Here is a 26,616-nt window from a genome sequence, read left to right as displayed (position 1 = left end):
GTTTATGGCCTGAAATTCACGGTAGAGACGGACCACAGGCCTCTAGTCCACATAATCCAGAAGGATTTAAACGACTTGACACCTCGGTTACAGCGTGATGCGCAATCAATTACTCTCGGGACAAGGTGAGTCATAACTAATAGGCTTTAATCTGCTAGAACTGTTCCCCAGCAGCTTCGATACAGAAAGTGAAGGCTGCTGGGACAGCATTGGTTCTTATACTCTGCCTCTCAGGGCGGAGCTATGTACATCAGCCAATGGTAGACTCCTGGGTCTAGCCAATGGTCATCCACCTCTCAGGTACCGCAATACCTGGTATTACCACACAGCGTATTCTTCTAATGCTACGCCGCTACGACTTCGAACTGGTCTACACGTCAGGTAAAGAGCTGATCGTTGCAGATGCCCTGTCCAGGTCCATTACCACACCGCATGAACAAAGTGACTTCATCTGCCACATAGAAGCCCAAGTGCAGTTGTGTGCCTCGAACCTTCCGGCCTCCGACGAACGGGTGGTCCAAATTCATGATTTTAACCTGGCGATGTTGGAATACAGGGCGACCCCACTGTCCACTGGATTGTCTCCAGCCCAGATGCTCATGAATCGCACTCTGAGGACCACAGTTCCAGCCATCCACGTTCCCGACCTTGACCACCTCACGGTCCTACAGAAAATGCAGCAGTCATGGGCCCAGCAGAAAGCCACGTACGATGCCCATGCCACGGATCTGCCTGAGCTGGCCCCAACTGATCCTGTTTGTGTCCAGTTGCCTGAGGGCGGCTCGTCAGCCACAGCTGTTGTGCTCAAACAAGTGGCCCCAAAATCATTCTTTGTCCGCATGGCTGATGGCTCCCTGCTACGGCGCAACAGACGGGCAATGTAAAGAGTTCCACGCCCGCTACCTGACCGGCGTGCCCCACCGCCTACGATGCCTCCTCCGGACGTACCCGACCACGAGGCCACCGATCTACCAGCAATCCTGCGGTCCACCCGCCCACCGATATGCCAGCGAACCCGCCTCTCCAACCACAGGCGGCTCCTAATCCGCATCTGCGGCAATCAACAAGAATTCGTCGCCCACCACAAAGACTAAATCTATAGACTGAGCTTTTGTACATTTTTGTGATTTCACCAATTGGACCTCTGTAAATATTGTTTTGTTTGCCATGTATCTGCACTATCGCAACCTTCCTATGTATATACGTTCGTTTAGACATCTTTCTGTATATAGTCAGGCACATATACATATATATATTTATAAGCATCCACACCTTAGTATTTATTTATTTTTTAAAAAGGGGGGAGATGTCATAATATCCGCGCATGTATATAATGAAGTGCAGACAGGCAGTGATTGACACACAGGAGGACCAGTAAGCACACAGCACAGTGCAGCCAATCACCAGACAGGACACCACCACTATAAAGCCAGAGGGCACTAGGTTTCCCACTCTCTCGGGACCCAGCCACTGAGACAGTCAGAGTCCACGAGCTAGCACTGTGCAAACACCATGCGGTAGCTAGTAAGTCTGGTCAGGCTAGTACAATGTCTCCAGTCAGTTCAGTATAGTGTCGACCCACAGTTAAATATGTATGTTAGTTCTATCGTTCAATAAAACCGTGTTAGATCTTCTACAGTGTTAGAGGTCTGTTTCTCTCATCGCTGCATCAAGTGCAGTCCACACTGAACCGACCTGCATAACACATCAGGCTGCATTAGTACTTTTATCACAAGCATGAGAATTACATTTTGTTTAAACTTTCTCTCCCTTCCCACTATGCGAGGTACGAGAATTAATTGTGTGCACAATTCACGAACTGGCTGGGGTAGAGAACAGGAAGTGGGAATTATTGCATCCTGTCTGACCCCTCCATCCCTCTCGCTCCAACCTCTGCCAGTGTTACGACCCCCTCAGGGGCCAAACCCAATATCGTCTACGGTTCCCCTCCTACACCTTGGAGTACAAACTCCCCAGGTGATTGGAGAGGAGGGATGGAGCCTCCCCCCTAATTGGGAGGAATCTCACAGGATATAAACCCCGACTTGGGGGAGGGAGACCTTGCGGGGTGAGGAGCAGTGTAATTGTAGTATTATGAATAGAGTAAATAAAACCCAGTTGTTATCCTGCCTCCCTGGTGTCTTATGAACTTACCTTTGGCTGACACACCCAGCCTGATTGAATTGATGATACTATGATCATTGTTCCTTGAAGTCTTCTTCCTTGCTTCTTTTAAACTCCAAAACTGCATGGCACTTCTTTATCTATCTGATCTTCGCAATCTCTTCACGGGCTTGAGTTGGTTGCAGCAGACCTGTCGATCGGTAACATCTCTCAGCGAATCGAGAAAGGTGAGGCTGTCACTCAACCATCTCGAATCTCTGGCAACAGTTTCAAAGAGAGCTCACACCCTCCCGTCAACAGAGCTGTGAAAATGTTTTCATCTGTCTCCTCTGCCCTTAACGTTAAGTAGGGTGTAAATGCAACAAAAGAAAATCAGGCAGTGGGACTGGGAATCAAAGGACTTTGTTTTGTGAGAAAATTATGACCTGCCCATTCCTAGCAAAGTTTGGTCTTGGCAGCCACGTGATGAATAAACCTTTCATTGTCAGTCGTTCTAAGAGCTGTGTCCTCATTACAGATACTTTCACCGTGTTCCTGCCAGTTCAACTAATCACGCTTTACTGTTCCACACATAAAAGCAAGGTGGACCATTGCAGTGTTTTGCTTTAAGAACTTGTAAGAGTGTTCTTACCCTTGCTTCCCGGAGGGAACCATTCGAGAATTTCTACAGTGCTGTGAATGTTCTTTTATTGAGTACATGCAGTTTTATTGCGCAACGGGCAGGCAGTGCTGTCTGGCCTGCACAGTGCAGGTCTCTCTTCATCTGACTCCATTAATTAGCTTGATGGTTAATCTTTATTACTTTAATGTCCAAAAACACAAATGTTCTGATGTCAAACTGCAGGTGGGTTTCTTTGGTAACCGGTGATGTTGTGTATTTCTATCAGGTCCAGGTGATTTTGTCTCTGTGAAGGAGATGTCTTAAGGGGAAGGGGATTTAATTTCAGTAACCACAGCTCTCATTTATATAGTGCCTTTAACATATTAAAACCTCCCAAGCCTTAGAGGTGTTATCAAACAAAACTTGACACCAAGCCACATATCGAGATACGCGGATCGGTGACTAAAGGCTTGGTCAAAGAGATAAGTTTTAAGAAGTGTCACAGAATCATAGAAATGTCATGACGCAGAAGGAGACCATTTGGCCGATCATGTCCTCACCAGCCCTCCAATTGAGCAACTCACCTAGTGCCACTCTCCTGCTTTCCCCCCGTAACCCAGCATATGCTTCCTTTTCAGAGAATGGTGTAATTCTCTTTTGAACTTTCCGATTGAACCTGCCTCCACCACACTCAGGCAGTGCATTTCAGACCCTAACCACTCACTGTGTGAAAATGTTTCTCCTCACACAACTTTTACTTCTTTTCCTAATTACCTTAAATCTGCGACCTCTTATTCTCGATCCTTTCATGAGTGGGAACAGTTTCTCCCTCTTTACTCTGTTCAGACCCCTCATGGCATCTCCACATCACAGATCCCTCATGATTTTGAATACCTCAAGAAAATCTTCTTTCAACCTTTTCTCCAAGGTAAACAGTCCTAACTAATTCGATATATCTTCATAAGTGAAGTTTCTCATCCCTGAAACTGTGCTGGTGAATCTTTTCTACACTCTCTTCAATATCTTCACCTCCTACCTGAAGTGTGGCATCCAGAATTCGACGCAATACTCCAACTGAGGCCAAACTTGTGACTAACACAAATTCAACATAACTCCCTTGCTGTTGTACTTCATGCCCCTACTAATAAAGCCCAGGATATTGTATGCTTTATTAACTGCTCTGTCAACCTATCCTGCCATCTTCAATGATTTATGCACACATATGCCCAGGTCCCTCTGTTCCTGTAACCCCTTTAGAATAGAAATACTTTATTTTATATTGTCACTCCATGTTCTTCCTAGTAAAATGAATCACCTCCCATTTCTCTGCACTGAACTTCATCTGCCACATGTCTGCCCATTTCACCAACTTGCCTAATTAGCATCCTCACAAAACTTTGAAATTGTGCCCGAGACATCAAGATCATTAATGTATATCAGGAAAAGCAAAAGACAATGGTAGGATTTGAAGACCAGGGTGAGAATTTTAAATTGGGGTATTGCCAGATCAGAAGCCAATGTAGGTAACATAGGAGTGATAGGACAAAGTAAATTGGGAAATGGGCAGCAGAGTGTTGATTGTGGAGGCTAACAGCTGCATTTTTTTTTTATTCGTTCATGGGATGTGGGCGTTGAGCCAACATTTATTGCCCACCCCTAATTGCCCTTGAGGGTGTAGTAAAAAGCCAATCACATTGCATTGTGTCTGTAGGCTAGATCAGGTAAGGGTGACAGATTTCCTTCCCTGAAGGACATTAGTGAACCAGATGGGCTTTAACGACAATCAGCAATGGTTTCATGGTCATCATTAAACTTTTAATTCCAGATTTTTATTTAATTCAAATTTCACCATCTGTAGTGGTGGGATTCAAACTCAGGTCCCCAGAGCATTACCCTGGGTTTCTGGTTTACTGGACCAGTGACAATACCACAATGCTACCGCCTCCCCATGTTGGAATGTTCAAGTCTAAAAACAAAGGCATGGATGAGGCGAGGGAACAGTAGAGCCTGGTATTACTCCGTAAGAGTTAAGAGGAAAGAGAGAGCTGCAAAAGTGAATGGAGGAGCGGGATGGATGTTGTTTCTAAGGACCAGCAAGTTGGAGGAGGATGCTGGTGTGGGTGAAGTGAATAAAAATATGCTGTGCCTTAAAATCTGATAAGATGATCCGCTGTGCACGTGGTGTGTTAGCTTTTGTCACAAAAGGATTGGAGTGTAAGAGTAATGAAGTCTTACTACAGTTACACATAGCTTCTGTGAGGTTGCAACTGGAGGACTTTGTGAATTTTTGGTCTCCAAATCTTTTTCCCCTAACCCTAGCTTGACCCACAGGTTTACTGTTCTATCCACCATCATCCTGGCTGAACCTTTCAAAGAAGCACACGCCAAAGGTAACGCTAAATCTGGAATCTTCCTTCTCTGTATGACTCACCAGGCAGGGCACTGAGCAAACATTGGACACTCAGCAGCAACTGGAGGCTTTCATCACAACAGTCTGATTTGTATTTTGATCTGTTCAAGGACATTGTTCCTGTTTGACCACCCAATCCCCTATCCATTTAATCTCCACAAATTAGGATTCTCAAATTAGAATATGCACCCATGTTGGGTTTGTGGTGTTGGGCGTTCTGACACACAGATGAGCCAACACGGTTGTATATGGTACAACGCTATTTTATTTAAACTTTCTATGTACAGTTTTGTCTTGATACTCTGCACGTGGGGATTCCCTGTTTGTGATCTTGTAACAGGTCTTGTCCGTGTCTTTGTCCCCAGACCTACTGTCCACTAGGTGTCGTGCTCGTGCTTTTATGTGGTTGCTGTCCTTGTGTGTGATTGGTTGTGGTGTTGTGTGCTCTGATTTGTCTGTTGGTGTGTCCATCATGATGTGTGTGTTTGAATATCATGACATCCCCCTTTTTACAAAGATATGTGCCTACGTGGTAATAAATATGATCGCGTCGTGAGTGCATCTAAGAGTGTGTGTGTGTTGTGTACAGCATGTGCATATGACGTAACTATTTACATGGGGCGATGTCGGGTGCGTCACATGAACAAGGTTGTACCATAACAGAACATGAATGCGAACGAGAAAAAAAACTTGAACAGTGGTCCAGTCAGACGATATCTGGAACGATAAACAACAACAGGTTATCATATAAAATTGTGTAACTTGTTAGCCATATGAACGGTGTTATAAGTCCAGTCTAATGGGCTTGCGACGAGTTCGGGTTGACCGTCAGGGTGGCACACCACTCATCGGCTGGATTGATGGCATTGACCTTGTTGACATCGATGACGGAAACTCGGAAGGCATCCTGGTCATCTGTATCACTTAACTGGAAGTCTTGATGCGTGGGCTGGACGGTCCTGACTTGTCTGCGAGATTGTCAGGGATGTGCAGGATCTATGGGTTGAGCCGAACGACAGTGGGCAGCATAGTGGTCCATCTTGCCACATCTGAGGCACTGTCGGTTTTTAGCAGGACATTGCCCTTTTAAGTGTACAGCTCCACAATTGCCGCACGTCATGACGTCACGGCGTTCGTTGCGCCACTGCGTATGCGCAGTGCGATCTTGCGGTGGGCGCGCCTGCGCAGTGCGTCCCTCGATGTGGCCATTATTTTTGGTGCGCACCAGCGCGGGAGACCGCGAAAAGCGCAGGAAGCGGCCGCTGCCGTCCGGGCCGTGGGTCGGGAAGTAATCGACGGCCTGGATGCGTTCGGCGTCGTGGGCGGCCTGGCTTGCCGATTCGACGGCTGGGGACCCCCTCCATGCCAACTCGGACGCCTGAAATCGGGCAAAACGGCAGGTTGCATTCTCGTGGAGGACACAGGCCTCCACAGCAGACGCCAAGGTGAGGCTTTTATTCTAAGAAGCTGCTGGCGTAGGCCACTAGAGGCAACGCTAAAAACAATCTGGTCCCTGATCATGGACTCTGTGGTGCTGCCGTAACCGCAGGACTGCGCTAGAATTCGGAGGTGCGTCAAAAAGGGTTGAAAAAGCTCCTCCTTACCTTGCAGGCGTTGCTGAAAGAGGTATCTTTCAAAACTTTCATTCACTTCAACCTTAAAGTGCTGGTCCAGTTTGAGGATGACCGTGTCATACTTGGATTGATTTTTGCCTTCTTCGAACACCAGTGAATTGAAGACGTCGAGGGCGTGCTGACCTGCGTAGAAGAGGAGCATTGCAATCTTTGTTTCATCCGAGGCACTCTGTTTTTCGTTGGCTCGGATGTACAGGTCAAATCGCTGCCTGAAGAGCTTCCAATTGGTACCTAGGTTCCCCGCGACTTGCAACGGCTGCGGTTTGTCGGTGCGGTCCATGTCCAGAATGGCAGGTTAGTTGGCAGGTATCGATCCACTCCTGTACCATGTGGTGTTGGGCGTTCTGACACACAGATGAGCCAACACGGTTGTATATGGTACAACGCTATTTTATTTAAACTTTCTATGTACAGTTTTGTCTTGATACTCTGCACGTGGGGATTCCCTGTTTGTGATCTTGTAACAGGTCTTGTCCGTGTCTTTGTCCCCAGACCTACTGTCCACTAGGTGTCGTGCTCATGCTTTTATGTGGCTGCTGTCCTTGTGTGTGATTGGTTGTGGTGTTGTGTGCTCTGATTTGTCTGTTGGTGTGTCCATCATGATGTGTGTGTTTGAATATCATGACAGGGTTATGAGAGTTCAGTCATTGAGGCTTCCAGACTTGGCTGATATGTTTTATATTTATTTCCAGGTGGGGTGGTCCTGAGTCCATCTTACTATGGGAGGCCTGGCCACACCAACACCATGATCCACGAGCTTGGCCATATTCTGGGCTTGTACCACGTCTTCAAAGGAGTGAGTGAGAAGGAGTCATGTGATGACCCATGCAGGGAGACCATCCCTTCAATGGAAACTGGGGATTTGTGTGCTGACACCGCGCCAACGCCCAAGAACAAACTCTGCCGGGATCCTGATCCAGTAAATGACACGTGCGGACAAATGCAATACCATGGCACACCATTCGACAACTACATGAGCTACACAGGTACGTGTCCTCATCCAATTCTCTAAATCCTCCATCGTTCAACCAACTCAAGGTTTGTACAAATAGATACTTTCTCGCATCTCTCCTTCAAAAAACCCAAATCTCTGAATAGTCTACTTTCAAGTGCCTGCTCTTTCCCCACAGTCCTGTCAAATTTCTCACTTTGAGCATTCCTCCAATACTATTTTGAATCAAGCAATCTTTCAGGCAGTGCATTCCAGATCACAACTCACCCCCTGTTTCTTTTGCTAATCATTTTAAATGTCTTTCCTCTGGTTACTAACACCTCTCTGTCACTAATACAGTTTCCCATTATTTACTCGATCATAACCATTTATGATTTTGAACATCTCCATTAAATCTCCACTGACTCTCCTGCTTTCAGGAGAACAATACTAGCTCCTCCAGTCTCTCACATAACTGCATGAAGCACCCATCTAACCTGGTCCTATTTTCCAGCACTTGGTCCTTGTACGCTATGGATTCCAAGTGCTCGTCTAAATGCTTCTTAAGTGTTGAGAAATGTTCTACCACCCTTTTCAGGCAGTGTGTTCCAGATTCCTACCACGCTCTGGGTGAAAGAGTTTTCCCTCAAATCCCCTCTAAATCTCCTGCCCCGTACCTGGTTATTGACCACTCTACTAAGGGGAAAAAATTCTTCTTACCTACCCTGTCTTTGTCCCTCCTAATTCTGTCCCCCTCAGCCTTCTCTGCTCTAAGAAAAACAACCCCAGCCTATTCAGCCTCTGTTCGTAACTGAAACACGCCAGCCAGGCAACATCTTGGTGGACTTCCTCAGCACCTTTTCTTGTGCAGTCACATTCTTCCTAATGTGTGGCAACCAGAACTGCACACAGTACTCTAGCTGTGGGCTAATGAATGTTTTATACAGCTCCATCATAACCTCCCTGCTCCAATATTCTATACCTTGGCTAATAAGGGCAAGTATCCCACATGCCTTCTTAACCACCACCTCTACCTGTTCTGCTGCTTTCAGGGATCTTTGGACATGCATCCCAAGGTCCCTCTGGTCCTCTGTACTCCCTCGCGTCCTATTGTTTTTTGTGTATTCCCTTGCCTTGTTAGTCCTCTCAAAATGCATCACCTCTCACTTTTCAGGGCTAAATTCCATTTGCCACTCTTCTGCTGATCTGACCAGCCCATCTATATCATCCCGTAAACTAAGGCTTTCCTCCTCGCTATTTGCCACACCACCAATTTCTAATATCTTTCATGTCCAAATCATTAATGTACACTACAAACAACAAGGGACCCAGCACCGGTCCCTCCTGTACACCATTGGACACCAGCTTCCAGTCACAGCAACAGAGGGCAGTTAATCTTCAATGAGGCAAATAGGCTATGTCTGGTGGATTGTAAATAGTATGTGGGCAGTCGTACATCTCTGCTTGATAACAGTCTGTATTTTGAAAGAGCACTGTTTCAGATCTCCCATCAAGACAGTTGCAGTCATATCATCATGAAGGATTGTGATGAATTTTCTTGGATATCAAAATCTTTGCAGCTTAATCCACTGAGTCTCCTGATTGACTGAGTCAAATGTTTTGATCAGGTTGATGAATGCAATAAAGAATTCCTACTGTTGTTCTCAATAATATTCTTGGATTTTTCTGGCAACAAAGATCAAAGGTTTCCTCCACAAAATGTAAAGCCACACTGTGTTTCTGGGAGCATTTCCTCATCCACAGAAAGTATGCAATTCAGGAGACTGCTTGTCCAGATTCTCCCTGCAATGAACATGTGGGAAATACCTCAAACGTTTCCACAGTATGATTTATCTCCCTGCTTGAAGATAGTTACAATTGTCACATTCCTGAAGTCAGAGAAGAGTTGTTTTTTCTCCCAAGCCCATAGGATGAGTTCATGGAGTCTTGAGATCAGCATAAGCCCCCAGCTTTGAAGATCTCAGTGGAATACCATCAGGGTCACAGGTTTTGTTGTTTTTCATCTGTTTGATTGCTTGTTGCCGTTCTCCCAGCGATGGTGGTTCACCCCTGGATTCTGGTACGGGGTACTGGAGGACGAGCCCGAATTCCTGACACTGTAACTCATGGTTGAGGAGTTGTTCAAAATGTCCTTTCATGTGTTGGCGAATAGCATTGTCATCCAGAAGAAGAGAGACACCAGCCTGGGAGCGATGGGGAATTGGTCCATTTGACTGTGGTCTACCAATGGCTCTGGTGTCTTCAAAAAAGCTTCTAATTTCATGACGGTCAGTACATTGTTGGATCTCTCGGGCTTTCCCTTCTCACCACTTGTCCTTTATCTTCACGATTTGTCGTTTGGTTTTAACCTTGAGCTGTTGGAATGCTTTACTTGTGACCTTGGCTTGTTCTGTCAGGCAATGAAGGCAGTCACCTATTTCCGCATTGTTTTTGTCGAACCAGTCCTGGTGACGACGATGCTCGAACCAATAGTCTGGTCACAGGAGTCCACTACAGCTGATTTTATTTGATCCCAACTGGAATTGAGTTGGATGTGTGAAGATTTGCGGACTGGTTGTGAGCTGTACTTGAAATTCCTCACTTTGGTCCAGCTGCTTTAAGGCCGTGACATTGATCTTCTTCCTCTTGGACGTTTGATTCTTGCGATGTCTTGGTGCTAGGTGGATGTTCATCACGGAAAAGTCGCTGATCTGTCTAACAAGTATCAGACCCTTCATGGGGCGAGTGGGACAGACACCATGTACATCTTTGACTTGAGTAATGGCATCATCCAGGAGGTGCCAATTCTTTGATCGAGGATGCCTCCACATGGTTGCATATTTGTCCTTATTGTGGGAAATGGTGTTTGTTTTGTATGAGACCATGCTAAGACCACTTTGTCATTTGCATTAACTTTTCTCACCCGTTTTTTTTCTAATGGTTCCTCTCCAGACATTGGAGTCATGGCCAATCTTGGCATTAAAGCGCCACTGAAGGAAGATCTTTTCTTTTGGCATGCAAGCGAGGACTTCATCAAGATCAGGATAGAACTTTTCCTTAACATTCATCAGAGTCAAGGGTCAGGGCATAAACGCTAATGACGGTGCCGTGTGAATTAAAGCTGAACGGCCGTGAATTACGGTGAAGCGCCACAAGACTTCATTTATACAATTGAGGGGTTTTGGCAGTGCATTCAAGCTCCTATCCTGACATGGGTTTTTGTCAGCCTTTCCTTTCCAATGTAAGGTTATTCCTCTGCATGTTCCTTCAACTGCCCCTTCCCAGGAAGGTGGGTCTCACTGAGGGTGGCGATGTCAATTTGAAGTCTTGATTGCTCCCGTGATACAATAGCAGTTCTTCTTTCCGGACAGTCACTGTGGGGATTATCCATGGGTGTTCTAACTTTGCAAGTTGCGAGTTGCAAAATGTAAGATGGTGATCTCGTACAGTGTGGTTCCCAGCCGGGAGCAAGTGGGATAACTTATTTTTAGGGCACCTTTTCCCACCCTATTCCAATTTGAGGTGAGCAGTGGGTATCCTGAAGGGAGTTCACAGTCACAGATCCTGCTGCCCAGAGCCATCTCTGACCCAACATGAGTGCCAAAAAACCTTCATGCATCTGTCCCCTCTGTGTAAATTCTGTCTCGGCACTCCCAGATTCACAAGCCCCTATTGCCACAGGACTTGGAAAATGGACCCTGATAGAAGCCTGCATGTGACTTTGTTTAATGTGGGGGACTTGGGACGCTGTCATTGTCCACCTGTTCCTAAGGAGTTGATGGTCAGATAGCGCCGATGTGTCAAACCACAATGGCCAAGTCCATCTTGCACTGCAGACCTCTTCTTGGGTGAGACACCTAGTCTTCCTTCCCCTGTTCTGCCATTGAGGACTTTGTCTGACACGTCCCCCTGAACATGCTGCTTTGGATGGCTGCCCAGGGACAATGAGCACCAACAAAGCTGAATTCTCCACGTTCTTTACATTGAATGCCAGAAATGTATGTGATCACCTTCAAAACATCATTACTTGGATTGTGTGCAGTATGTGATGATACCTTTGTACTTCAAGACCAGACATTCAAAAGCAAATTCAACCAAGACTTATCTTGAGGTGATCTCAAAGTTTATGTAAAACGTGAATGTGTTTGTTGCAGTTTCCTACAGCTGCAACAAACTGAAATGTGATCATAGCATCGTAGAATTTACAGAGCAGAAGGAGGCCATTTGACCCATCGAGTCTGCACCAGCTCTTGGAAAGAGCACCCAAACCTACGCTTCCACCCTATCCCCATAACCCAGTAACCCCACCTAACCTTTTTGGACACTAAGGGCAATTTAGCATGGCCAATCCACCTAACCTGCACATCATTGGACTGTAGGAGGAAACGGGAGCACCCGGAGCAAACCTACGCAGACACGGGGAGAATGTGCAGACTCCGCACAGACAGTGACCCAAGCCGGGAATCGAGCCTGGGACCTGTCATAATATCCACTCATGTATATAATGAGATGCAGACAGGCAGTGATTGACACACAGGATAACCGATGAACACACACGACACATAACAACCAATCACCAGTCAGGACACCACCACTATAAAGCCCACAGGGCATTAAGACTCTCCGTCTCGCTACAGGACACAGCTACTGAGATAGTAAGAGTGCACAAGCCAGTGAGCACTATCACCATGAGGTAGAGAGTTAGTCTGGTCAAGCCAGTAGGAGGTTATCAGTTAGATTGATAGAGTGTCAACTCACAGCAGACTATGTACAGCAATCAGGAAGTTCAATAAAACAGTGTTGGACCATCTCCTGTGTCAGAAGCCTGTTCCTAGTTTCACTGCATCCAGTTGCAGTCAACGTTGAACCAACTTACTTAACACATCAGGACCCTGGAGCTGTGAAGCAACTGTGATAACCACTGTGCTACTGTGCTGCCCCTATGTGATGAAATGTGATGAAAGACAAACGATTACACCATTTGCAGCATTAGACTCTAGGCCAAACAGACTTTAATACAGGAATCAACCACATTCACTGTGGCTGTTCCCTGATTTATCCAAAGCTCATCTCAATCAGATTCATCCCTGATCTCATTCTGATTTATACCTGATCTCAGTTCAATTCATGATCTCAATCTAATCTCAATTCAGTTCATGACCCCAATCCAATTCATTCCTGAGCACAATCCGATTCATTCCTGAATTATTCTTGATCTCAATCTGGGGCGTCATTCTCCGACCCCCCCCGCCAGGTCGGAGAATGGCCGTTGGCCGCCGTGAATCCCGCCCCCGCCCCCGCTCAATTCTCCGGCCCGTATGGGCCGAAGTCCCGCCCAGAAATTGCCTGTCCCGCCGGCGTATATCAAAGCTGGTATTTACCGGCGGGACCAGGCGGCGTGGGTGGGCTCCGAGGTCCTGGGGGGGGGGCGCGAGGCGATCTGACCCTGGGGGGTGCCCCCACGGTGGCCTGGCCCGCGATCGGGGCCCACCGATCCGCGGGCGGGCCTGTGCCGTGGAGGCACTCTTTCCCTTCCGCCTCTGCCACGGCATCCACCATGGCGGAGGCGGAAGAGACTCTCCCCACTGCGCATGCGCGGGAAACTGTCGGCGGTCGCTAACGCTCCCGCGCATGCGCCGCATTTCCGCGCCAGCTGGCAGGGCAACAAACGCCATTTCCGCCAGCTGGCGGGGCGGAAATCCCTCCGGCGCCGGCCTAACCCCTCAATGTTGGGGCTCGGCCCCCAAAGATGCGGAGCATTCCGCACCTTTGGGCCGGCGCGATGCCCATCTGATTGGCGCCGTTTTTGGCGCCAGTCGGCGGACATTGCGCCGTTGGTGGAGTATTTCGCCCCTGATTCCTGATCTTAATTCGATTAATCCCTTACCTTAATTCAAATCATTCCTGATCTCAATCTGATTCATTCCTGCTCTCAATTTGATAAATTCCTGTTCACAATCCAATTCATTCCTGATCTCACTCCGACTCCAGCTCTGTCTTTCTCCTCAATGCTATTTTTTAAATGAAATTGAATAAAATTGTTAAAGATTTGGTAGTGTATTGATTTAGTTTCGGAAGACTCTTGTAGGTTTTTGTATATCTCAACCGTGCCTTTTTTAAAGTCACTTATTTTCTTATGATTTGAGTTCCAAAGATTTGAGTTCCAAAAATAAACAGATTTAATTTGAATTGTGGAATTCCTCCATGTTTGCCTGTCTTTCATTTTATGATCCAATTCCTCTCCCACCCTGTTTTTCTCTCAGTTGAGGAATATTTCTAAAAGTAGCACTTAATTGGAAAGCACAGTCGAAGAAAAATCATAATAAATTAACAATGATTATTTAAATGCGCAGGTTAATTTTGGTGCTCATCTAAAAATAACAGAAATTATGAGAATTTTTGGAACCAGATTGTGCTTTACAACACAGCCAAAATTCCTTTTGGAGGTAGCTAACTAGTTTACGAGAGACCCATCCAATAGATACAATTACTGGGATCGTCAGAAAACATTGGAAGAAGCTCCAGATTCATGATAAACATTAAGATTTGTTGCATTGATGGCCATTTAGTTGGAATGAACACCGCCTTGGCAATGGGATAAGCAGAAGGTAATGTTAAATGGATAAATTCCCAAAATAGACAGTGGCTTAAAGTTCTGCAGTTTGCATTGTGGACTGCTGCAGTTTGTGCTGTTTATTAATGACTGGGGAAGCATACTTCTTGAAATATAACATTTGTTACCAATGATTATATGGCCAGGTGACAAGTTTAAAGGAGCTTAACCAGATTCAAACGTCTATGGCCTGCACAGCCAGGTGGGCTGATGGATGGCTGATAGGTTTTAATGTAATTAAATGTAGTTTGTAGATTTTAGGCAGGAAACAAGTAATTTTGTAGGGTGTAAAACTATACATTTAGCTGGCAGGGTTATTTCTCAGGAATTAATGATTTTTGTTCACTGTTTCCTGATGAAATCTTTACTATTAGTGTCACAAGTAGGTTTATATTAACACTGCAATGAAGTTACTGTGAAAAGCCCCTAGTCGCCACACTCCTGCGCCTGTGGGGAGTCGAGGAGTTGAGTAGCCATCTTTGCTCACAGACAAAGAGCCCAGGGACGCTGGGCTTGCTGTCCCAATGCTTGTTGGGGGTAGAAGAACCTCGGCTAGGGCTGGGGGGATGGGAGGGTAAGGGTGGGAGGCGGGTGGGGGGGGGGGGGGGGCAATCGCTCACGGAGCCACCATGCCAACTCCTGGATCCCAACCCCATTCCGGAGGCAACCCTTGTCTCTGCCAATATTCCCACCGATCACCCATAACCCCCACCGACTGCTGAGGACTCTGCCTGTGCAGCTGAAGGCTATTGCTAATAAGGAATTGGTAATCGTGGGTAAGTGAGCATTTGACACATGCCAAGTGGATTCCCGGCGGTGGGCGGGTCATGTAACATGCGGGAGTCATTGCCTTGCATCCCAGTCACACCTTGACGCCTGGACACTGTGCTTGAACACTGTGGGAGGCAACACCACACATGCTGCAGCCAACATCTGGATGGGACATAGCTCCGGGGACATGTCCACGGCCTGAGGCTGGGTGAGCACCACGGGGTGGGGGTGGGTGGGTGAGGGGGGGAGGGGGCCTGGAGAGATGGGCAAAGGGTCCGGGGGTCAGACTGCATGCAGAAGAAAGTGACTGGGGCATCATAATGGTGGTCCAGAAAGTTATTTAATGTGCTGTATAATACCCCATTCCCAATAGTACTGCCCCCCCCCCCCCAACCCACCCAGCCCTCCTCCCCCCCCCCCACAACCTCCTACCCAGTTACCCTCAGTGCTCCTCAACATGTCTGGCCCTCGTAGCTCTATCACTACATCCTGGTGTTTTCACAGGATGCACATACGATGTGTAGGCAGCCAGCTGCTTACCTCGTTCAATGGCCCTCGATACCCCTGGTGGGTATCCTCTGGGGCCGGATGGCCCCGGCCTACTTGTCAACGGCACATGCACTGCGTGTCACCCTGTCCGTGTGCTGACCCCAAGATGTGGCCTCATCAGAGGGGTAGAACTCAGGAGAGCTGGTGGCCGCCGTACCCATTGCATAGGAAGGGTAGAGGGTTGGCACTCAGCACCCCCTCCTCCCGGTTGGTGCCCATAGGACCCTGGGGTTCACCTTGGGATGGAGAGGAAGCTGATTCGGGCCCGGGCTGCCCTGCATCATCTGACTCTGCCAGCCCTGGCAGTTCCACATGGTCTGCACCATCGTGTCGGCACCCTCAACGATGCCTCAGTGACAGGGCCATTCTCTGCAGCGCCTCGGCAATGCCCACCTGCGACTGGGACAAGCTCTGCAGCAGCTCGGCCATTCCCATCTGAGAGCGGGACATGTCCCGCAGAACCTCACCAAGGTCGGCCTGGTAATGAGTCACAACCCCGAGCGAGGCAGACACACTGCCGAGACCCTCAGCCATGGCCGTTACCGACTACGCAATGTCTTGGACACCTTCACTCATGGTGCCGACGTCGTGCACCAGGCTCTCCACTGCAGCTGAAGGACAATGACAGCTATCCCCTTCATGTCAACTACATGGCCAATTTGTGTATCATCTGCAAATTTTCCAATCATGCCCAAATCAATAGTATATATAGCAAACAAAGACCTGAACACTGAGCCCTGTGGAATAACACTGGAAACTGTTTTCCAGTCTCAAAACATCTATCGACTGTTGCCCTTTGTATCCTGTCACTGAGCAATTTTTGGATTCAACTCGCCACTTCCCCTGTATCCCATGAGATCTCACTTTTCTGACCATATTATCTTGTGGGATCTTGTCAAATGCCTTAATGAAATCCATGTGGACAACCTTAACTGGACTACCCACATCAATCCTCCTTATTATTTCCTCAAAAATGTTTATGAAGTTAGTAAGACACAATCTTCCCCTAACAAAACCATGATGGCTATCCCTGATCAATCAGTGCCTATCTTGTTATCCTATCTCTCAGAATTATTTCCAATAATTTGTCCATCACTGAAGTCAGACTGACTGGCCTAAAGTTTTTGGGCCTACCCCTTGTATCCTTTTTAAATAATGGTACAACGTTTTCAGATTTCCAATCCTCTGGGCCCTTGCCTGTTCCTACTGAGAATTGGAAAATGATCCTGGGAGCATCCTTCAACAGCATGGAGTACATTCCATCTGGCCCTGGTCATTTATCTACCTTCAAGGAAGCCAGTCCCTCTAGTACGTCCTCTCTCATTATGCTTACTGTATCTAATATTTCACATTCCCTCTCTTTAACTGGAATCACCTGTTTCACCTCCCTCCTTAGTGAGGACAGAGACAAAGTATCATTGAGAGACTTGCTCACATCTCCTATATCAACCAACACCATGTGCACCTCTGATAGGCCTGATGATTTCCTTAGTTATTCTCTTGCTCTCAATGTACTGATAAAACACTCTAAGATTTTCTTTTTTCCTTGCCAATAGTTTTTTGTATCCTCGCTTTCCCTTCCTAATTACTATTTTGGGGCTGGTTTAGCACAGTGGGCTAAGTAGCTGGCTTGCAAAGCAGAACACTGCCAGCTGCGCGGGTTCAATTCCCGTACTGGCCTCCCCGAAAAGGCGCCGGAATGTGGTGACTAGGGGCTTTTCACAGTAATTTCATTGAAGCCTACTTGTGACAATAAGTGATTATTATTATTATTATTATTTTGACTCTACCCCTGTACTTTAGATACTCCTCTAGACTTTCGACTGTATTAAGCCTTTTGTGACTGTCATAAGTTTTCTTTTCTTGTTTTATCCTGGCTTGTATGCTTCTGGATAACCAGGGGCAACAGATTTGGCAGCACCATGTGCCCATAGAATCTTGCCTTTGAATGCCTTCCACTGACTTGGCACAATAGGCTGGATTTTCCAAAAACGGGGCTATGTCCCCACACCGGCGTAAGAACGCTGGAGTTTCACTCCCCAGTTTCCTGCAAAAAAGTAAAGAGCGATTCACTTACCTGCAGAGGGCTAGCATGGACCCGGGGAGCTTCATGCAGCTTTGGCTGCGGATACGGAGAATCCCCGCGACCAGCGCGAATCATGCCGGCACCCGATTCTCTCAGCCATTGGCGCCGGCGTGGTTGGCGTGGTGCTGGTCAGGGGCCGCTTTACACGTCCGGCTCGCTGATTCTCCCAGCCGGCGGGACCTCGGCATGGAAGGGTCGGGGGGTGGCCTATTGGGGGGGAGGGGGCTCCGACCCGGGGGGGTGGGGAGGGCCTCTGATGTGGTCTGACCCGCGATCGGGGCCCACCAATCGGCGGGCCGGACTCTCTGGCTGAGGGCCTTGTTTCTTCCGCGCCGGCCCCTGTAGACCTGCGCCATGTTGCATCGGGGCCAGTGCGTTGGAGGAAGCCTCTGCGCATGCGCGCATTGGCGCTGGCACCACTGCGCATGTGTGCGTTGGGGCCGGTGCCACTGCGCAGGCGCGGATCCCGCGGTGTTCAGTTCAGCCAGGATTAGCAGCTGAAGCGCGTGAACCGCTCCAGTGCCGTGCTGGCCCCTTTTGCGGGCAAGAATTAGTTGTCGTGTCGGCCCATCTTGGACACTCTGCTGCGGGATTAGAGAATCCCGCCCATGATGAGCAATAACCCTTCACTGAGAACTACCCGAAACTCTGATTTAAAACAGAAATTTTAGATGGTTCCGACTCTTTTAACAAAATAGTTACCCAGGGAAAGTTAGAAAGTTTAAAATCACTTCTAACTCTTGAGTGACTGTGCTCGTGCCCCCCGCCTCCACTGGACCCCACCACTCCAATACCCAAACTAAAATCCTGACCCCCTCCGATTACACCCCTCGCCACTTGACTACCTTCCCGACCACTTGACGACCCTCCTGATTAACCCCCCCAACTACCCACCCTGCCCCCTGACTACACTCCCCACCCGACTGACCATCCAATCTTTCAGTGTGCACTGTGCAACTCCTGCAGTATTCGTTCGTTTGCTGGGGGTGGCAATACTCTGTCTTCACAACTGAGTTTGTTTTTCAGCGAGTTCATCTTTCCTCAGTTGATGAGGCCTGAGCTGAACGGACCTGTCCTGGTGCCAGCCAGCCACCTAGCACCATCTTTTTGACTTTCAACAGGACCATGTCACGTTGGGTCCAGCTCCTGATGTGGGTCGAGGAGACAGGCAGAGCATCGGGAAAATTTAACATCAAGGCAATCTCTTGTGGCACAGGTGGCAGTACCAGACTTTCGGGGAGAAGGAGCCAACTCAGGGCATCGGCATTGGAGATCTGTGTCCTCGCTCGAGATTAGAAATCATAGCTATAAGCCTCCAATAGCAAGGCCCACCTTTGCACCCTGGCCATAGTTATGTCCCAGAGTAGCCCTAGTAATGGCTTGAGGTGGGTTACAATGGTGCACCGGCGATTGTATAAGTACTGATGGCAAGATTTTAATGCCGTATATAACAGCTATGCCCTCAATTTCTGCATACTTTCATTCTGCTTCAGTGAGTCTTCGGGAGGCAAACACAATGGGCCTATCAGTGCTGTCCCCAATCTTTTGTGACAGGACTGCCCCTATCACATAGGGCGAAGCAGCACTGTTTTCCTGGGTCAAAGTGGACCAACAAGCTGGACGATTGTAGGGCCTGGTTGTCTTGATGGAAAGCTTCCTTTGGTGGTCTTTCCAACACTCATGTTGGTGCTTTTTTAAAAGGAGGTATAGTGACGCTGACATGGTTGCCAAGTTAGGCATGAACCAGCCGTAGTACTTTACCATGTCCAGAAACAGTATTAACACTGCAACATTCTTCAGCGCAGGGAATTCTTTGTTGACTTTTAGCTTGTCTTCTAAAGGATACACACTTTGAGTCCACCTTAAATCCCAAGTATGCAACCTCATTGGCCTGAAATGTGCAATTTTCTCTTTCTAATTTGATGCCAGCGTCTCTGAACCTTTTAAGGACTTCTTCCAAGCTGGCCAAGTGCACTTTCCAAGTACACCATGACCTTTGGGATATCTTGTAACAAGCTTTCCATCATTTGTAGAAATATTGCACAAGCAGATACTATCCCAAAAGGCAACCTGGTTTATTAAAAGAGCCCCTAGTTGCAAATTTCCAAGAAACCTCGTCCAGTTCAAGTTGTAAATAAGCGCGCCTTAAATCAAGCTTTGTACACGTGAGGCCACCCCACAAACTTTGCATGGAGGTCTTCTCTCCGAGGAATCTGATACTTGTCGAGTTGGATTGCTTTGTTTACGGTCAACGCAGATACTGACAAAGCGGCTAGGTTTTAAGGCTGGGACAATAAGGGCTGCCCATTCAGAGAATTATACTGGTTTAATGATCCATAATTCTTCCAAGTGTGTCAACTTGGCCTCTACTTTCTGGTGTGGAGCATATGGGATGGGCCGAGCTCTGAAAGATTTTGATGCAGATTCGGAGTTCACGAAAACTTTGACCTTTAACCCTCGTATTCAGCCAAACTCATTTTGAAACACATCTTCGTACTTGCACAGGACTTCTTGTCATCTGATATCCTAAAGATTTATAGCCAGTTTAGCTTTATCTGACATAGCCAATCTCGCCCCATGAGGCTTGGCCTTTGTCCTTCCACATCGATCGTAGGTAATTGAGCCGACTGTGTTGATATGACACTGGCGTTCTCATTGTACCTAATATCTTAAGGTTTCCCCTATGTACGTTGCCAACCTTTCAGTTGAGCTGCGTATACTCAGGGGTTGGACCCTTCCTCGAAGGTACTTGTCTGTTTGTTCATCCACCACCGTGGCGAATGCCCCTTTGCCTTATGGGGTTGCCTGTTGGTCAGAAGGATTATTTCTATGGGAGCCGTCTTGCATACTCTATTCATATTTAACCTGTACGTCTCGGATTCCTCTTTGGGATTTTTCTCTACTTGTGGAGTCATTGGGTGCGATTCTCCAGAAAAATGTGCTAACGAGCGGGAATTGCTGCGAGTTTCTTGGCGCTCAGCCCAGTGAGGCCGGTAATGCTATTCAATGTTAATTGGTTCACTTAACGAGGCCTCATGGTTTTCTCGCCCCAAATGACGGCTCACCAGCTGATTCACCGTGACTGCGATCGTCAGCCCCTTGCTAACAAGGTCGAGCAGCACTTAAGCTGCACCTGCTCGGCCAACCCCAGCCAGCTCGCAACAATGGTGCCGGGGAGACCAGCCCCAAGATTTGGAGACGCTGACCTGGGGAGACTCCTAGATGCGATGGAGGCCAGGAGTGATATCCTGTTCCCCCAAGGGTCCCGGAGGGTGAGCCACAAGGCAGCCAGTGCTGCCTGGGACAGGGTGGCATCAGCAGTCACCTCGAGGAGTATGACCAGGAGTACTGGCCTCCAGTGCCGGAAGAAGGTCAAAGACCTCCATGAAGCAGCCACGAGTGAGTAGACACCAATGCCCCCCCCCCCCCCCCCCCTCCCCCAAGGGAGCATTCACCCAAATTTCACATAAAAAGCCTGTCCACTGCCATCCTCTATGCCCCTAAGTATCCAATTGAAAGCTGGTGCATCTTTGAACTTTGTTTTAATTGTGCCAGGGTTCTCGCCAACTATCTGTACAGTGGAAAAGTCTTGGAGCGTATTAATTAGTTTGTGGTTGACGAGCCAAGCATGACAAACGGAGTGTACCTCTGAAAGCTTTTGAGGAACTGTGTAACCCATCACTGAGCCCACAGATTTCTCGCAATTTGGATGGAAAATTATCGATACAGTTCAGAACTCGCTTTAGCGAGAAATGGTTATATTGTTTCTGTGAAGGCCGTTAAGGCCACAAGCAGTTGGCATAATCTCATGTTTCGGTAACTCAACCTTCTACCTGGATCAGAGAGCGAGCTCATGTGAATAATTCAGTGCAGAGCACTAAACTATTTCAGAAAACAACAAATTGATGTTCTTGGAATATGGGTGTGGTCTCCATCCTGTAAAATGCTGTTTCATAGGAAAACAAATAGAAGCAATGTTGGAAAGCTTGAAAGAGTATCAGCAAGATCTAAAGGTGATCCCGAGCATGGTCCCTTGATTGGGTCTTTTCTATCTCAACATCAAACCCATTCTTGACATAAAAATAACTCGCCCGGTCATACAGCACGACAAAACAAGATGTGGACAGAAACGGAATTAAATATTTGGAGATAAATGACATGATTTGACTGACTTGTAAGTTAAATTCTGCCACTCCACATCAGGGCACCTTGATCTGCAGGTTGGATTTATTCATCATGGCTGTAGACACCATCGGCACTGACACCTTATCTGATGATCTGAGCCTCAATTGCATTCATGCCCTTGATTTCGATGTATTGCCAAATTCTCTACATCGACTGTGTACTTATTTCCGACAGCTTCTCTCAGGGCACTGGCAAATTGTGTCAGGAGGCCTTATTGCACTTTAGTGCTAACCGCTGCCAGAATTGGGTGCCTTAAGTGCGGTCTATTAAATAGCCATTTAACAAATAAATAAGTTACTGCAAAATAAAAGATACTCACTTGTAGTTTTATACTGGAGATTTACAGAAGCTTAACTTACCAACTGTTGAGCCTTAAATACCAATAAATAATATACGACCTGACAGGTCTGATCAAATCAGGAAATATTTTTTTTTCCCTGAACTTTGTTGTGAGGGAACTGCTGAGGTGGCCTTGATTGCACCAGACATGAGGTAAACACTAGGTTTGCAGGCCAAGTAATTTGGTTAGTTATAAGATAAATCATATATTTATGAGGTAAATAATAGGTTTATAAAGTTTTGTGTTGCTCTGTTGCCTGGTGATCATGGTGGGTCTGCTGTGAATGTAGAAATCTTCTGACTCACAGCCAACCGTGAGAGCTGCCAACAAGGGAAAGACACCGAGTAATACGTTATAAGGATATATTAAAAACACATACTTTTTATCAAAGCACTATCACTTAGGAAACCTTCAAACAGAACCCAAACAAATACAAATTAACACCATATTTAAACGGTTGATCAGAATCCTGCATTCAGTGCTTGACCTTATTTAATCACCAAAATTAATACCATATTTCAACATTCAGCGTTGCCATTCTGGGAATAGAGACCACATTTATTATTATTAATTTCTTGGAAAGAAAGAGCGAAACTTCAAGAATTCTTCTGAGCCATTTCGAAGGAAATGGGAGTGGGATGCCTCAGCAGGTACAGCAAACCCCCCTTTTCCTTCCCTGTTACCCTCATTCAAACTTGGTCTACTGTATTCTTTTACTCATATATTCTTCCGAAGGGACTGCACCTTGCTGAGCTCATGCCTCTGCGAGTGTCAGCAGCCATCTTGTTTCTTGCCAGAATAATAATTTCCTACGTGTGAACCGAGATGGTGAGTGCTGGCAGGCTGATCGACCAATGGGATTTTGCAGCCGGACCCAGACTTTGCTAGAAGCCAGGTTCCAAGCAGGAGTCACTGGATAATGAGCACTAGTGGGAATGCTTAATCTTTATTTTGCTCACACTGGCCTGTGATCTATTAACTTGTCCTAGGCCAGATGTTGAACCCTCCTCCATATGGCATGGTAGAATTGCGCACAGAGGAAAAATGAATAATTCCCCAACTCGTGGGGACACTTCCACCAAAACAAAGCTCAGGGCATGATCTACCCAAATGGGAACAGAGTCTCAGAATGCGTGCAATTAGCCAGGTGCTTCCCAGCGCTCAAGCGCCTAGAAACACCACGCTATCGAACAGCCATTCTGGTAGATCAGGGCCCTTAGCAGGAAATGTGCAGCCGAGGTCACACGTAGCCTTAATTTCTGCACTGAGGATCGTCGCAACTCCTCAGTGCAGGGAGAGATTGGGACGCCATTTTTAAATGGCATCCCAATCTCTCATCTCCACTCCCCCCCAACACGACCCATAAATCCCCCCACCCAACTCACCTATATGGGTAACCTCAGTCCTCCCCCATGCAGGGCATCCCTGGGTCCAATTCCTGTCACGCACAAAATGCCAGCTTGGCAGTTCCAGCCTGACACCCTGACAGTTCCACCTGGGCAGTGCCAGACTGGCACCTAGCTGGCAGAACCAGGGTGCCCAGCTGGCACCAGCAGTGCCAGGTTGCCTCTCTGTCCAGAGGGCAAGCACCTGGGGACCACCAATCGCATGGGAGACCCCCATGATTGTGTTCTGTCTGGTCCCCCCATTGTGAAGGGATTCGATCCCATGCCTTGGTTAGATCTTGGGAGCGCGTATTAGAGTGAGACTAGCTGTTTTACTCTAATCTACATATTCCAGAAAGTGATCCCTCCCACAATGGGCGGGATTCACATCATGAGATTGGTTTGATTTTGTGAGGCGTGGCGAGCTGGGTAGATCCCAGAAGTGGGATCTTGCGGCATCTATCGGCCGCGCCACTCTGCATTTTGTGTGCAATGCAGCCAGTAGATCTCGCTACCAGTAGTTAATCAGTTTCTGGCATCCGGTTATCTGTTTCAGCCAATTGGCAGTGTGGGCTAGCTGTGAAGTCACAAGTTCTCAGTCAGATCTTTAATTCCTCCATTTCCACATCTCAAAGTGAGCCAATCACATTCTGTGCATTGCGATAATCATTGTAATTCTGTACCAAATAGCACACTTTTCCTTCACTCTTTACTGGAGAAACATGGAATGTACCTCAGTCTCACAATAATAGAGAAACATTGTATGATGATGTATCCATTTGTAGAATTATTTAAAATATTCTGGTTTATTATTCACAGTTCTTCCTCAAGATGCAGAAATTTTGCATCTCCTCTCTACCCCCCTTGAAATTCTGGCACCTCCTGACTTACACCCCAACTTCCAAAAGCTTGCCCACCATCTACAAGGCACAAGTCAGGAGTGTGATGGAATACTCTCCACTTGCCTGGATGAGAGCAGCTCCAGCAACATTCAAGAAGCTCAGCACCATCCAGGACAAAGCAGCCCACTTGATTGGTGCCTCCATCCACATCTATTCACTCCCTCCAACACTGTCTATACTATGTACAATATGCACTGGAGGAACTCGCCAAGGCCCCTTAGTACCTTACAAATCCATCTAAAAGGCAAGGGCAGCAGATACATGGGAATACCAGAAGTTCTCCAAGCTACACACCATCCTGAATTGGCACTGTATCCATTGACACTGTCAAAATCCTGAAACTCCCTCCCGAAAAGCACATTGGGTACCTACAATAAATGGGTAGTAGTGGTTCAAGAAAGCAGCTCATCACCACCATCTCAAGGGCAATTCGGGATGGGCAATAAATGCTGGCCATGCCACAAAAGCCCACATCCTGTAAATGAAAACAAATTTGATTTAATTCAATGCGAGTGCTTTGAACGTTTCTTGGGAACCAACTGGTCAATTTTATCCTGAACGACTTATTGTCCCAACAACTCAAAAATAAAATTATAAAGATAATTTAAAGAGTTTTTCTGCAGCAGTCTGTCCTGGTTTAACCCAAATGAGATTGAATTCCAACAAAAATCAACGTTGAATGGTTCCCAACTCCTGAGAGAGACAAAAGTTGACGTTCATGAAGTCTTTTCCATAATACAGCACTGGGCTGAATTGTAACTTGAAAGAAAGGGTGAGTTATGGTTGGATGGTGAGACCAAAGACTGTAAAGGCTGTTTTTTGATCCATTTGTAGTTTGGAAGCAGGCAGCTTCAGCTTTGACTTTGATAGAAGTATAGAATCCCTGCAGTGCAGCAGGAAGCCAACTGGCCAGTGATTCTGCACCGACCTTCCAAATGAGCTCGCCACCTATGCCCACCCACCTGTCCGTTAGGTTTGCAGCTTTTGTGATTTTGCACCTTGGGGAAACCCAGGCGATTTGGTTGATAGAGGAGCTGAGCTAGGTCCCTGATGAGTATCACCTCAACAACCTTTTCCTGTAACTTCCCTTCCCACTGCTGGCGATCCTGCCACCACCACCAGGCCCATGATCCCTTCTTCCCATCACCGCATGACCTCTAGCCTGCCCCTCGCTTAGGTCTTGTATTATTAGCCTCCCTGATTGCAACCACCTCCCACCCAATTGACTGTCCCCCTCTGGCTAACCCCTTGCAGGTTCCCCCAACTTTCTGATCAACCCAATCCCTGTGGGTCGGGTAAATACATGACATGACTTCAAAAATAAAGGGTGATAGAAAAGCCAAGAGTCACAGTTTGAAGTCATTCAAATACTCCATTCAGCATTGATGTCAGGAACTCCAACAAAAATTGATCAAGACTTATGAGCAAAACATATTTATCTCCATATATTCCTTCATTTTCTTCCACAGATGACAGCTGTACCAATAAGTTCACACCAAACCAAGTAGCTCGTATGCATTGTTACCTGGACCTAGTGTATCAAGGCTGGATCCAGTCGAAAAAGCCATCACCCATTTCAATGGCTCCGGATGTGATCAGACAGACTGTGAACTCTGTAACCATTCACTGGCTGCCTCCAATCAGTGGGATGCTGTATGAAAGGTAAACCTTTGCACATGGCCTAAACCCAGTTCTGTCCTGTTAACTAAAAGTTGCCTCAAAGTTCTTACTGTTTCACACAGATCTTCAATTGGGAAGCAATTTACTCAGCAAAATGGGAAAATATGGATAATATAAAAAATATGTTGGCACTCACAAATGCTGAACAATTCTCTCAGAGAATGAAAAGAAAAGCTAAGTTAACAACTAATCACACCTGGCTAGTGAAGTGTCCTACTACAAATGCTGACCTATCTTTATTTTTTTCAGATATTGATGGACTTACGGCTCATTGTCAGCCTGTAATAATATTAGAGTGATTGTGGTAGTGTACTCTAGTATTGGATAAAATGCACTCTGCTTCATTGGGTCACCTGACCTGGGAGTCAAAGGTCAGATAACTATTGTAAATGTAAGTTATAAGCA

The 26,616-nt window shown here is 47.0% G+C and overlaps 1 protein-coding gene across 1 annotated transcript in view; it reads left to right on the top strand.

Annotated features, from left to right (window-relative positions):
* pappa2 (pappalysin 2) overlaps nucleotides 1–26,616 on the top strand; it is a 726,002-nt gene that overhangs the window by 212,204 nt on the left and 487,182 nt on the right. Inside the window, exons 4-5 of the mRNA XM_072511622.1 lie at nucleotides 7,462–7,755; nucleotides 26,001–26,193. Coding sequence (XP_072367723.1) covers nucleotides 7,462–7,755; nucleotides 26,001–26,193 — 487 coding nt within the window. The remainder of the gene's footprint in view (nucleotides 1–7,461; nucleotides 7,756–26,000; nucleotides 26,194–26,616) is intronic.

The sequence above is a fragment of the Scyliorhinus torazame genome, chromosome 7 (assembly GCF_047496885.1).
Source record: "Scyliorhinus torazame isolate Kashiwa2021f chromosome 7, sScyTor2.1, whole genome shotgun sequence".
Taxonomy (NCBI): Eukaryota; Metazoa; Chordata; class Chondrichthyes; order Carcharhiniformes; family Scyliorhinidae; genus Scyliorhinus; species Scyliorhinus torazame.
The sequence above is the reverse complement of the archived record's forward strand: the minus strand, read 5'-3'. Positions and strand labels throughout refer to the sequence as shown.